At 38.6% G+C, this 13,881-nt stretch overlaps 1 protein-coding gene across 3 annotated transcripts in view; it reads right to left on the reverse strand.

Moving 5' to 3' along the window:
- The window catches only part of TRIP12 (thyroid hormone receptor interactor 12), a 111,439-nt gene that overhangs the window by 26,492 nt on the left and 71,066 nt on the right, over window positions 1-13,881 (reverse strand). For all 3 annotated transcript variants that reach the window (XM_061636872.1, XM_061636869.1, XM_061636870.1), the window contains exons 14-24: window positions 13,810-13,878; window positions 13,560-13,725; window positions 11,716-11,833; window positions 11,455-11,611; window positions 10,721-10,874; window positions 9,621-9,849; window positions 8,788-8,906; window positions 5,154-5,361; window positions 3,730-3,830; window positions 2,214-2,388; window positions 1,273-1,414 (exon numbers count right to left, since the gene is read on the reverse strand). In XM_061636872.1, coding sequence (XP_061492856.1) covers window positions 1,273-1,414; window positions 2,214-2,388; window positions 3,730-3,830; window positions 5,154-5,361; window positions 8,788-8,906; window positions 9,621-9,849; window positions 10,721-10,874; window positions 11,455-11,611; window positions 11,716-11,833; window positions 13,560-13,725; window positions 13,810-13,878 — 1,638 coding nt within the window. The remainder of the gene's footprint in view (window positions 1-1,272; window positions 1,415-2,213; window positions 2,389-3,729; window positions 3,831-5,153; window positions 5,362-8,787; window positions 8,907-9,620; window positions 9,850-10,720; window positions 10,875-11,454; window positions 11,612-11,715; window positions 11,834-13,559; window positions 13,726-13,809; window positions 13,879-13,881) is intronic.

Below are 13,881 nucleotides of genomic sequence, written 5' to 3' on the forward strand. Positions count from 1 at the left end.
AATCTCTGCTTACCAACCAGGATATGATCTTCGCTAAATTAGTTTTAAAGAACTTTAAAAACAATTTGCTGTTTGAGAATATATGCAATATCACCATGCAAGAGCCCTGAATATGTAGATGTATAAGAAAATTATGAAAAGGGAGGGGGTCTTTCTAAAACAGAGAAGTACAAACTGTGTTTGGTCATAATGCTAGGCCAGGATTCCTGGAAAACTTAAACTACAATACCAACAAGCAATGTGCTAGTGCATGCAGTCTGCTCACTCCTCCCTTTGTATAAGCAAGTAGAACAAATTAGGCTGGGACAGCTTAGTGTGATGGCTGAATCCAGGATTCTGGTTTGTTGCTCCTAAACCTGCTGTTGGTAGATTAATGGTGGCTTGTTTGGAAGTTAAAACAAATAAACCCACAATTGGACTAAACTGTCCCTTCCTGGTTTGTTGAACTTGCTAATGAGAAGGGATGGATGAGCACACTACTTGATCATATTGTACAACTAGTTGGCTGTAAATTTTTTACCTTTAAAATTCCAGTAATCTTTAAGACCTAGACATGATCCATTCTAACATCAAAGCCCAGCACTCTTTTCAGCATGCTAGATTACCACCAGGAATAGGAAGCCTATTAGAATGTACCACAGGGATACCCAATGTAGTGCCCTCCAAATGTTGAGAGACTCCCAACAGCCACAGACAGCATGGCCAATGCTAAGGGACAATGGGAGTTGAAATCCACCCTATTAGCTATCTCTGCTCTACCATATCCTCTCCCACCCACAACCATTTGGCCAAGTCATGTGAGCATCTATTGAGCCCTATGTGTGTGGCACTGCATCCATCATCCACACTAAGGATTATGTCCCAATTTTCACATAGTTGATCATGCTTAGAGAGATTATTTGAAGATCACTGGTTTACTTCAGTTAGGGAATTAATGTTTTTGTAACAAAAATGGGGTGATTCTAACTGTATTGCAAGGCACTGGTCATATGTAACCTGGCAGCAACAACACACCACTATCAGTATAGCTTTCCACATAGAACTGCAAAATGAAGAAAAATTGATGACCCCACTGGTTTTAAAATAGACTCCTTCTAAAGCATAGAGGCTAGATGTAATAAATACTAAAGAGTTCCTTTAAAAAAAAAGGTAAAGGCAGAAGAAATTTGGTGCTTATCCATATGTACATTTTAAGTAGTAATAAACTCTATTTGCTTTTCCTTTAAGAAGCTGATCTTCTCATTCCAAAACAGATTAAAAAGATATCCTAACCTGAAGGTTGAGTTGTTCAGTTGCAGTGCAAAGTCTCTGTAACACATTTAGTGCAGGGTTGCTTCCATCCATGTTCTCAGAGCTAAAATAACGCTCCACAAACTTATGGGCTTGCTCTTTAATCCAACCCTTAATTTTCTCTCTACAAGAAAAGTACAGTTCAATATATTAAACACTCAACATTGGCAAACTATGCATATCTGCCCTGTACAACTCTTTGAGTACATGTTTATAATGTCAAGAAGTCTCACAACAGAGGTAGGGAAAAGCTGCAGGCAAAGATTTCTCTTTTCACAGTAAAGAATCTCATCACCTTAGTCTAGATTCGTTAAGTATATACCCATATTTCTTTTCCAGATCACTAGTAAATATAATTTTCTTATCCTGGCATTCTCATCTCCCTCCACTCTGCTTGTGCTATGATTTTAAGAATGTGTCAGCTGCCTTTCATGCATATCCTATATGTAAACTTTATCCTGACACATCTTGTCCCAACTTGAAGTTCTTCATTTTCCTCTCACACCAAGGTTTTCTATTAAACCCCAAACTAAATTGTCACGGGCAACACATTTATGTTAAAAGGAGTTCTCATAATGGCTTCAGTTGCATCTCATAGTAAAAAATAGTTAACAGTTTAGTGTGAACACACTAATCTAAACCACTTTGCTCCTCCTCACCTGCGCACAGGAGAAACAAGACATGATCCCTGGTTTATTGTTATATTTGAACCTGGGATTGCAGTTTGTTTTGATCAAACAACCTTGGGTACAGATTGCAGTCTGTTCGATCCCTGGTTTGAACACAACACTAAGCCAGGGATCATTGTTTGTTTTTGCAGAAGAAAGTGACCCAGATTGGTGTTCACTGTGGTTTACTGTGACATGTGCACTGAGCCATTATAGGCTTTACTTGTGTAGTAAGGTTTTTAAATGTCATTATACCTGTTGTTGGATATTGTGTCCTTTGAGGCAGCTCTTGCCAGACCACTCACACCTGCTGTACGTGCTGGTTCAATGTTGTTGCTATTGGACTGTGTGCTTAATCTTCCCCAGGTTTTAGGATTCAAACTTGCCAAGAAGGAAGATTTAGGAGACTGAGTAGCAGTAGGGCTTTTAGCTTTTGGAAAAAGAGGAGAAATAGACCCAAGTTTAATGTTTTAAAACATCTCAAGATTTACCTCTTGGCATTGAATGCTACAGATATTCAGTGTCCTGTTCACGTTTAATGCGTGTTAAGATTTTTCCCTAAGCGAAGCTATGAGATAACCAATTATAGCTCTGAATTACAGAATAAAACAGTAGCTTCAGATACATCTTCAAAGTGATTTAAAGACCAGTCTACCTTGGGACACTCACAGTTTACAGATTAAATGTGTACACATACATACACCAGTCTTGAAACTGCTACATGCCTCTATTCCATTGGGTATACACACACAGGTAACACCTCACCACCATATAATGAAGGAGTCATGTCAAATGAAATATATATATATACCCCACCCTTCTGTTTACAGAAAAAAATGTCCAAAGATTGCTCACAACAGCTTCATAAAACCACCACCACACACAAGGACACAGCAAAAGGAAGCAAGGAAAATCTAGTAAAGACAACTCCATTTGACAGCCCAGAAACATAAGCACGCACCTATATGGCAAAAAGTGTTTGCTAGAAGAAAAAGATCTTCAGAAGAAGTCTCGATTCTAAACCAAGTTAAGAGCAGGCAGTTCCTTCCTTTTTAGCAGTGCTCAGATTTTCAGATGAACCAGACACTTATTTTCATTTGTACATTTAAATTCAGTAATAACTCAGGCATTTGTACCATGCAATATTGTAAAAGCCTTACCATTTACTAAAAAAAGTCCATGCTCAAAAATATAACAATTGCTTTATTTGCTCAAAATGCTATGCCATATGCTTTGATTTCAAAATGCTTATTTTACAGATCTTTCTGGATCTAGGCCAGGAGTTCTCAAACTATGGTTTGTGGACCACCAGTGGTCTGAGAGCTTCATTCAGGTGGTCCATGGCATGTCATTAAATATTCATATTGATTTTAATTGTATTTTTATACTCCAAGAATTCAATTAATTTTACAATTAACTGAATTCTATGCAATACAAATTGTAATAGAATAAATTGCAATATAAGAAATAAAGAAAGCAATAAAAATACAACAAAAAATCATACATCACTTAGCACAGCACATTACAATTGCTAGAATAGGCAGAAAAACCATTAAGTGGTCCACCAAGACCCTCAGCAATTTTCAAGTAGTCCATGGGGGAAAAAAGTTTGGGAACCACTCATCTATGTGTTTAGGCATTTTTCAGATCTAGAAGCCTATATAAAATGAGAAAGGAAATTTTCTTTTCTGAGGATTGTACAAAATTGCTTTTTAATCGTTCACAATATTTGACTTATCAGACCTGTTACGAAATTTCAACACATGCATACCTTGATTGTCTACTTTGTCATCATCTCTGGGAGGTGAATACTTTGGCCGCCGGGGCCCACGTTTTGGCAATCTTTTTCTCTTCAAAACATCACTTAAACGGCTATTGAATTTTTAAAAAAGCACATGTTATATATCAGGCCCAATAACTGCTATAATACAGTTAAACAGAATATCAGTTAAGACACCTGGATTTAAAGCTATCCCATTAGCTATAATACTGACAACACTAACTGACAACTTGAATTCAAATTACAAAGACATATATTACTAAGGTATTTCCAACATCACAAAGTGTATATAGTGATATGTAAGGGTTTAAACTGGCAACTTTTTGAAACAGTAAAGTTAGAACCTTTACTCGCTTATCTCCAGACTACATTCTGAAACTGAACATTAAATACTGGTTATCAACACACTTCTGAGTTTTCCTGCTGTAAGGATTACAAAGTTTTAGAAAAAGCTATGACTTAATACAGAGGTCGCCAACCTAGCGCCCACAGGTGCCTTCCCTGGTGCCTGCAGGCTCCCCTTCAACCCATTTATTTATTTAACAAAATTTATAGACTGCTTGATTGTAAAAAACCTCAGTTTCCTCTTACCCACAACCACAATGCATGCATGTTGCCCAAATAGCCATTTAAGGCCAAACAACAAAGATCAGTCCTCTGTTACCATAATTTCCCAGGTCTTTTTTTTGTTTGCACAACACTTTTATCTGTTAAACTTGCCTTTTTACAGGGGCCTGAACTTGAACAACTGGAGCTCATTAACTCAAGTGTTGAAACAAAGCTTATCAAGAGCAAGCAATTCCCTTTCCAAGGTTGATACTGAAAAAGGCAAAAGCCCAAGTATATCTACTAAAAACATTTTGATTGCAATGTGTTATTTGAACATAAATTAGCAATTCAATTTTCCTAACCTAATGAAGAACAGCAATGTAAACTATATTGTAATTTTGTGTTCTTAACTCTTGCAAGCAGAGTTGTTAAAATGCAGTTTTTATTTTATTTATTTAAAAGATGTGATAACCCCCAACTTGGCTGTGTAAGAATAATAGCTTCCCACACTGTAGCAGCTGAGCAAGACATCTTATCTGCAGCTGGCAAATTCTGAACTTGAAATACAGTTTGGCAAGCAAAGATGTAAAGCAACCAACTACTGACACTAGTTTTTACTTGATGCCATACAGATCACGGCCAGTGGGAAATGGACAATGCAATATTTATTATATTTAGAAGACTGTCCCAAATTATAACCAGTAAACATATTTTCAATCTAGGAGACATTGCTTCTTCTCAAACATAAAATGTTTGCTCTGATTATTTTAATATGCCTAGAACGCATTCGAGTGTGGGATCATAACTTGCTCATGAGCCACCCCATCGGTAGCATTTAGTTCAAAGACCAAGTCAAACACACTCACCCCTGTGGACTCAGGTCCAAAGAGTCTTCCCTGCTGTGCTGTAAGCTTGGAGAGCCTAAGTCTGCAGCTGTATTGCTAGCAGCAGTGGCTGTTCCAGTGCTTATTGTTGTTGTAGCACCCAGCGTTCCTGAGCCATTAGTGCATGCTTTTGGGGGGCTCGTCAGCAAAGCCTCCGATTCTGCTAGGTTTTTCACCTGATGCATCACACCTTCAAAAACAAAATTAACAGATTTCAGCAGGGCTGTGGAGTCGGAGTCATGGAGTCGGAAGCAACTCTGGGTGGAGTCGGAAGAAATGTACTGACTCCGACTTCAAAATAAATTTTGATTGACAAATTTTTTAAAATATAAATTCACCATGTCAAAGAAGCTTCCCATGAAGTCAGCTGTAGTTGAGCATTTCACCATAACTCAGGGAAAACATTTTGTGTGTCAGTGTATGACACAAGACCCAGATGAAGACAAATGCTGTGATGCCAAGATCAGCGCATATTCAGGCAGCGATAAAAATGCTCCTATGAGAGCTTCCAATTTAAAAAGACATTTACAGCACTTTCCAGGGCTGTGGAGTCGGAGTTGAAGACGTGGAGTCGGAAGCAATTTTGGGTGGAGTCGGAGTCGGAGTCGAAGGTTTAGCGTACCAACTCCACAGCCCTGGATTTCAGTCTTCAGGATGACAAAGGTACATATCTTTCAATGTAATTTACAAGGACTGTTCAAAACACACTATATTTATAACTACAGAATGTGATCCAGTCCATATCTATACAAACTGCAAGACATAAGCAGCTTTCCACATGAAGAATGAGGCTAACAAGAGAGGTGGGTTATTCTTTTTATGGGACCAATGCATGCAAAAGGGGAATGTGAGGCTTCAGCAGGGCATTGGATCAATGCCTTGGTATCTACCCAATTTCTAAAAACTAAGACAAGTCTGAAATAATCGTATTTAAAATGTTATTTGAAGAATCAACATCTACACTAAATTTCTATGGCTCTAGTATTATTTGAATTACAACAAGTGGCTGATACGTAGCTTAGGAAGCATTGTCTTTTTAGTAGAAACTTGCTCAGTTTTGCCATATGGCTTTTGTTTGTATTTAACCTTTGGTTAGTGGGAAAATATGCTGTATGAATCTGTATGAATCAAATGTACACCAAGTAAATGAAAAAATTAAACACCCAGGAATGGTATTAAGCAAGACATCAATTGTAAGTAAAAACTATTTCACCTTTACTGAGAATTTACCTCTCTCAATAAATAACGTTGTTGCAAAAAGGTCAACAAACGTAAAATACAAATGCCTACAAGATGGTGTGTGAGGTCTGAATGACACCACAATTTAAGACATAGAACATACTGGGCCATTAACATAACATAACAGTGCTATAAACTTTAGTTGTGAATTACCTGTTAACATACTTTACAGAACTCTCAGTCATAGCAGAAATTACACAAGCACCTTCTACACAATAACACTTCACAGCTTCATGGGTTGCACTGACAAAATGATTACCTGAAACAATCTGTTGCTGTGATTTTGTGTATTTGCTTCACCTGCAGAAAAGGACACCCATTCCTGCTCTTGGTGTCAGGCATGGCAGGCCCTACCAATTCAGAGACTGCAATTTAAAAAGACATTTACAGCCCTTTCCAGGGCTGTGGAGTTGGAAGCAATTTTGGGTGGAGTCGGACAGTAGAAAAATAGAGGAGTCGGAGACGAAGGTTTGGCGTACCGACTCCACAGCAGTTTCAGAGGGAGTACAACCTCATCGAAAGCACGCAACTGACCAATTATCCAAAATTGGGAACCACCAACCCACAGCATCTCTGTCTTGCTAGGATTCAGACTCAGTTTATTGGTCCTCATCCAGCCCACCACCGAGTCCAGGCAGTGGTCCAGGGCTTGCACGGCCTCTCCAGATTCAGATGTTACAGAGAAATAGAGCTGGGTATCATCAGCGTACTGCTGACATCTCACCCCAAATCTCCTGATGACGACTCCTAAGGACTTCATATAGATGTTAAACAGCATGGGGGACAAGATGGCACCCTGCGGCACCCCATAGCACAAACCTGGAAATAGGATCAGAACCACTGTAAAACAGTGCCTCCAATACCTATCTCACCAAGTCAGCCCAGGTCAATGGTATCAACAGCTGCCAAGAGATCAAGTAAGAATAACAGGGTTGCACTCCCCCTGTCCTTCTCCCAATAAAGGTAATCCATCAGGGAAACCAAGGCCGATTCAGTCCCATAACCAGGCCTGAACCCAGACCAGAACGGGTCAAGATAATCTGTTTCTCCAAGACCCCAAAAGTTGCAAAAGTAATAGAAAAAGATGTTTCACTAAATTTAGACTGCAATGGTAATTTATCATTGAGAATGTTTGGGAACACGGAGATGGAGAAGACTGACATAAAAGTTTTATTTCTCAGCACTACTGTGGTATATTTGATCCCAAGGATTGACCAAGGTTTTCATTAAAGCTACAGCATTTTAAAAAATATGTCAAAATAATTTGTAATAGTTACAGAGCAATGCAGCTCATGGGAAGCCAGCAGAAGGGGTGTCAGTGGAGGAGGAGCCAGCAGGAAGCTTTGCAGCATTCACTTGCCATTCAGGAGCCAGCAGGGAAGCTAAACATTGGCTCAACCGGGAGCTGAATGCATGAATGGAAAAGAAAAAGGCAGCTCTCATGAATACCCTTACTGGCGAGTAAGTGCTCCCCACTGACTTTCATTTTAATTATTTTCTTAGGCTGACGTTTTTCTTGGTGTAACTTTGGCCTGGATTGGAACCCACCAAAGTGCTCTGAATGGGAGTTGGATGTTGTATAAGTACCCCCACATCTCCTCCTCTGCCACCCCAGGAACACCCCTTTTTCAGGCCTTATGCTGGCTTCCTCCGGAAACCTTTCTGCTGAGCTGGGTCTCAGCTCCACCATGACTGAGGGGCTTCTGCTGGCGGATTTGGGACCCTGCCAGCTCAGCTAGGGCTCCACCATATCCAACTCCCCTCAGCCTGGCATAATTATGAGTTGGATTGCACCGTTAATCAGTAACTAAGTAAAATAACACTAGCTAGAAGAGAGCGGGAGCAATCTTTGCATTCATGGTAAACCATTATGGTTTAGTGTAATGTGCAAACTTTGCCATTATGTAGAATATTAAATGAGCAATTACATCTCTAATAGAGTTAAATTTGCAGTTTTCTTATAGGCATGGGATTTTTAGTATGATTAATAAAAGCTTGCTTACACTTATTTATCTATTCGCCAAGGCAATTTTCTTGTTGCCACATACATACATATATACCATAGAACAGTGCTAAAAATTAGAAAAGCATAAACCTGTTAAGTCTCTTCCTACCTTAACCTGGAAGAACATCCAGCTGTCAATTCAACAAGTATATTAGTTAAAGCAACTAGTACTTCCTAGCACAAGTATCTGTAGGCAGCAAGCCTCTGAATTAAAATTTAAAGGCTTGTACTAAAGCATCCTGTTCATAACTCATGCAAGGAACAGTTTTTCAGAAGCTTTGTATCTCATATTATTTCCCTATACTTTGCACTATTCCACTGAATCAAGAACTTCAGAGTTGTATCATCCTGAAGGACACACTTGTATATTACCTTCTCTTCTGAAGTAAACACTAAAAATGTCAGGTAACTTTTGCATTAAGATCTCTGCCATTTGAAGAGCTCCAACTACTATCTTAAGGTCTTGACTTGACAGCATAGAGGCTATATGACTGCAAGATAAAATTAAGACAATTTAGCAAGATCAAAGTAACTTCACTTACATTTATATACACAAATGAGGATATCTTCAGTACTGCGCCCAATGCAGAAAAGAGGAAGAAATGTGATATTGATACCGGTGACACCGTCAGGTCCATTTCACACATTACACGGTAAGGTAACATGCCCATCTTGGTACTGTACACAGACAAGAGGGGCATGCAACTAATTCTAAAGTGCATCTTTGTTTACCCAATTTTAACTTTTAATAAAACAGTGTTGGAAGTGAGCCTCAGTGGGGGATGTACGATAACCTGTCTGGTAGGAATCTTGTTCCTTCCAAAAAGCGTTTACATTCATTCTTCTGCCAGGCCTCCACATTGTCATCTGGGTCCACAAGCAATCTGAGAATTATTTGCCATATAATGAACATTTGGGGGTTTGAGCACTTTTTAAAAAAAAGGATTTTATATAAGCGATTTATAATGCCGGCTATAGGTAATGAACAACGAATATTCATTAATAGAAATGAAAGGCACTAACATTTTCAAGAGAACACAATTGCAATCACAACTAAAGAAGCCTCAAGCAATAACCACATATCTGAAGTGGCAGCTCGCATTTTGAGACTCTTGTTTTCGTCAAATGAACTACTAGATTAATAATCAGACTCTTTACAATATAATTCAGAACAGGTTTTGCATCAACAAGTGCATAACCATTACCTTGATACTGCATGATTTTTCAGCACATCCTTCAGAAGTTCTGCATCAGCAAAATAAATTATCCTAAGAATTGCTCTAAGGCACTTGTGTCTAACTGCAGGTCCAGCTGAAGAACTATACACTTCATAGAGAACACCAAATAAGGTTTTAATGAAAGATTTAGCGAGTTCTGGGTCTTCTTTCATTAACTGTGCTCGAGCATCATCCTTCTTTGATTCTGGATGTCCACCTATAGTAGAATTAAAAGCACAGGAAAAGTAACTCTGCTTACAAACTACAAGTTGGTACCAATCTACTTTTTCATGTTTAAGTGTATGTCTGAGAAGGTTTCCATACCATTCTGCTAGCAAACCTTTGAGTTTGAGTTCTCTAGTTTAGTCAGATTAGCATACAGAAAATATATTATTCAAGTATGAATTGGACTGGCTTATCTAAAGAGCGAGAGTTCTCCCACCCCTTGTAATATTGTGCTTCTTTATTCCATACTGAACTGTAACACTAGCAGAAGTCTTCTTGCCTCATATAAAGTGGATGATGAGGTCATTATCTTGAAGTACACTACCTTGATGTTGCCAAAGATGAGTGGGATTCCAACAGAATGGTACAGGCTACATCAGATCTTAGTAAGTCACCCCAGGTATCAGAACTATATCCTAGGAATATATAGCCCATCATGTCACATGCTGCCCACAACATGCAATTTAAAAATAAGCCATGTAAAGGTTATGCAGAAAACTGCATGTATAACTATAACCACAACTTGTAGCCCACTCTTCCTCAAAACTGAGTGCAGGGCTATGAACATCACGTTTGAAATATAATAATAAAATAGCTAAGTAGTACCACATTAGAACATACAATTTTCAATGGTATCAAAAGCTGCAAATCAACATATAAATTCATTTACCAAATTTTCACATTCTATAAAGGGCAGAATGGAAAGTGGGCATGCATCATCATCTTCACATACTGGAAGACATGTGGCCCTAAGCTGGAACTCCTTCCTCATGATAAAAATCTGAAGACACAAATATTTATACAGGAGAAACTCCTTAACTACAAAGGCAAAGTGTGGGAAGGAATTTTAAAATACTACTTACTAGTGTTGGTATTGGCTAAAGGATTAGGTTTTCTCTGAATGGCACGTGCTGTTCCAGTATCCTCATTGATCTGCTGCATAGAATTAAAGTCAATTGTATAAACACGTCCCAGCGTAGACAGACTTATTTCATCTTCACCAACCTGATGAGCTGCCTGAGGACAAATATGCAAGTTTAAACTCTACAGTGAGTTTAAGTTTACATAAATGAAGATGCCATATTCCCACTGATCATTAAAAGCTCTACTGTGAGATATCATGGGCAGAAAATGGAAGTGTAAGTAACAGCCTTATATATGGACCATGTCAAAAACAACATTTTTAGAATTTTGCTACTTTTTGTCTGCTTTATGAATGTTTAGTTGTCTTGATTTTATTTTGTAAGCTGCCCTGAGAACTTGCTTTAAAAGGCAGGCTAGAAATTCCTATAATAAATAGCAATATAAATAATTTATTTTGTGTATGACAAGTTTAAAATAGACATTCTAGAGGTTTTACCCTATTCTACACTGTATCAGCAAGCAAACTATTCTATTATTTAGGTAAGACACAGACAGACAAAAAGATCAACAAACTCATGAAACAGAATATGCATAGCATCAAAATTAATCTAGCCTGAGATGCTTCCAATTAATAGCTGAAGTTTGATTAATATTTGTTAACCAATGTGTACATCTGTAACAGTGACCAGCGAGTGATGTCTACTCTTATGAAGGTATATGCTGAAGTTACTACCTCAATTATCCGGCTATCAATTCTGTTATAGGGATGCCAGAGACCTCTGTCATCTCGCCACTGCCATATTGCACCATCTGTATTTTGTGCGTTTCCTTTCTTTAGCATAGTGTCAACTGCAAATATTCCTTCTTTAGGTAGGCATGGCATTAATTCACTGAAAAAAACAAATCAACATTAACAGCAAATTTTTGTGTAATAGTAGACTTCAGTGTAGTGCATTATGAAATGGGATCTCATGCAAACTGACAGAAAACCTACCAGATAAGTGATGTAAGCTCATACAGTTCTTGAGGACTTCTTGGAACAAGGTCTATTTGTTCCTGACAACTCCCATTTGAGGCTCCACAAAGAAGAAAGTGAAGAGTTTCTGCAATATCTTTAAACATACAATCAATCACAATGTTACTTTGCCATGTTCTGTGGTAAGCATTAAAGAATCCTCTCTGAATGGAGTGATTCCAAGAACAGTGCACTTAGTGTGTATTTCTACTGCAAGAATTAAGTGTCCACAATAGTAACTGAAAGCAGAGCAAAGTCGTAGTGCACTCATCATCCTCCCATTGCTGGCTACAGCGTAAGCCTTCAAGTATGTGGATGAGGAGACATATTTGAATGTGAAAAAAAGATGAAGGAACATCTCTCTCTGGTACAGTACTGATTTTGGCAACCTTACACAAAATGAAACAGATCTTGGGGCCTTATCAGGGTCTTTGGAATCACCAAAACTTGTAGGCCATTCACCTGCAGAACACTCTACAGGTATCAGGGGGGAGAGAATCAATGCACTAATTAGAGTTAAGGACTTGCCAATGGCAGCTACTGAAGCCTATAGCTCGTTTCCACCCCCTAAAAAATGGTCACCTAGGACTGCAAATAATGTTGAGAATGCATTGCAGTAAGAAATCTGCCCTTGCACCAGTAACAGACAGTGGGAGGGATGGGTAGCATTTACCTGACTTTCCAAGAGCAGAGCCACTGTTGCTTGCCAGGACACCTAAGGCAGCAGGGAGGGTGGGGCTGTGCAAATGTACTGGTAGGAGCACCATGTTGGTTCTGCCAGTGCATTTGCACAGCACCAAACTCCCTGCCGCTTTGCTCCTCCAACTCTTCCTCTTGGTAAGCAGCAGCGATTCCAATGACAGGAAGTCAGGTAGGGCGCCCACCTTACCATCTGCCATTGATCTGCGCTCCATATTTCTCTAATCTTGCTCCTTTGTCTCTATATACTCTTGTTTTTCGCATTGTATGGAGTCCAGACACACACAGAGCAGCAGCGAAATCATCATCATCTAAACTTCTACCCCGCCCCTTCCTCCCAGAAGGAGCTTAAGGCAGTAAACCAAGGACAAAGGACACTAAAAACATCTCAAACATCTCAAAAACAAAACATCTTACAAACATTTAAAAAATAAAACATCTTAAAACCTTATTTACAAGTTATGCTCCTTGTTTTACTGTGTTAAGTAATCATGAGCATCAGGATTTTGAGTACAACACCCAATTTCACTAAACGATAAGATAATAAATTCAGATATTTTTCTCATTAGAAACTGCATGTGCACCAAAATAGTGAAATTCTAGTTCAGCTTTGTTTTATTTAAACCTCCAACAAATTTATTATATTTATATAATAAAAAATAATAAATGTCATGTAGCAGACACGTAAGTATAGTTACTAAAGAGACAGAGCTGAACTGAAAATTTGAGAAATATTTGGTGCATAAGCAGAGCAGAAGCTTCTCGTGGCAATATCCCAGTATTAATATCACAAAACATTCCAGTGGCTTTCTTTCTTCATATTTCATAGAATTACTGAGAATTAATAGAAATAGATATTAACTATCACTGGATGTACGTACGGGAAGGCTCTATTCAGTTTCGTTTTCTTGATTTATTTTAATCAGCTTTCAGGCCTAGCTTTGGCAAGGGAACTGCCTTGGTTGTCCTATGGGCTGAACTTGTCCACAAAAGAGACGGAAATATGTTAATGAAGTTGCTGCAGTTAGGCATTTTAACTTCTTGCTAAGATTTGACTTGCTAGTCTTACAGACACTATAATATCTTGTAAACAAAATGCCAGGAGAACAAACACATGCACTTACTTTGCTTCATAAGTTGAACTGCTAGTGTAGGACAGTTGGAGCACATTAGGGAAAACATGCGCACCACCATGATGAACATCCCTGAGCTCAGAATTGGAGGAGTCACTACTAGGAGCTGTTGAATGTTTGTGAGCAAATCCTTAGAGGCAACTTGCTGAAGGAGGTTCTGCAAGAAAGGAAAGAGGGTTTTAAATATCATCTGACCAGAACCTTTTTTAACATTACGTTGAAGAAAGAAAATAGATGTTACCTCTTCATGTTGGAAGTTGTCCACTAAGCGTGCAAAACAGAGGCAAGTGCTTTCTACTGACTTCTTGTCCTA

Source organism: Rhineura floridana, chromosome 7 (genome assembly GCF_030035675.1).
Source record: "Rhineura floridana isolate rRhiFlo1 chromosome 7, rRhiFlo1.hap2, whole genome shotgun sequence".
Lineage (NCBI taxonomy): Eukaryota > Metazoa > Chordata > Lepidosauria > Squamata > Rhineuridae > Rhineura > Rhineura floridana.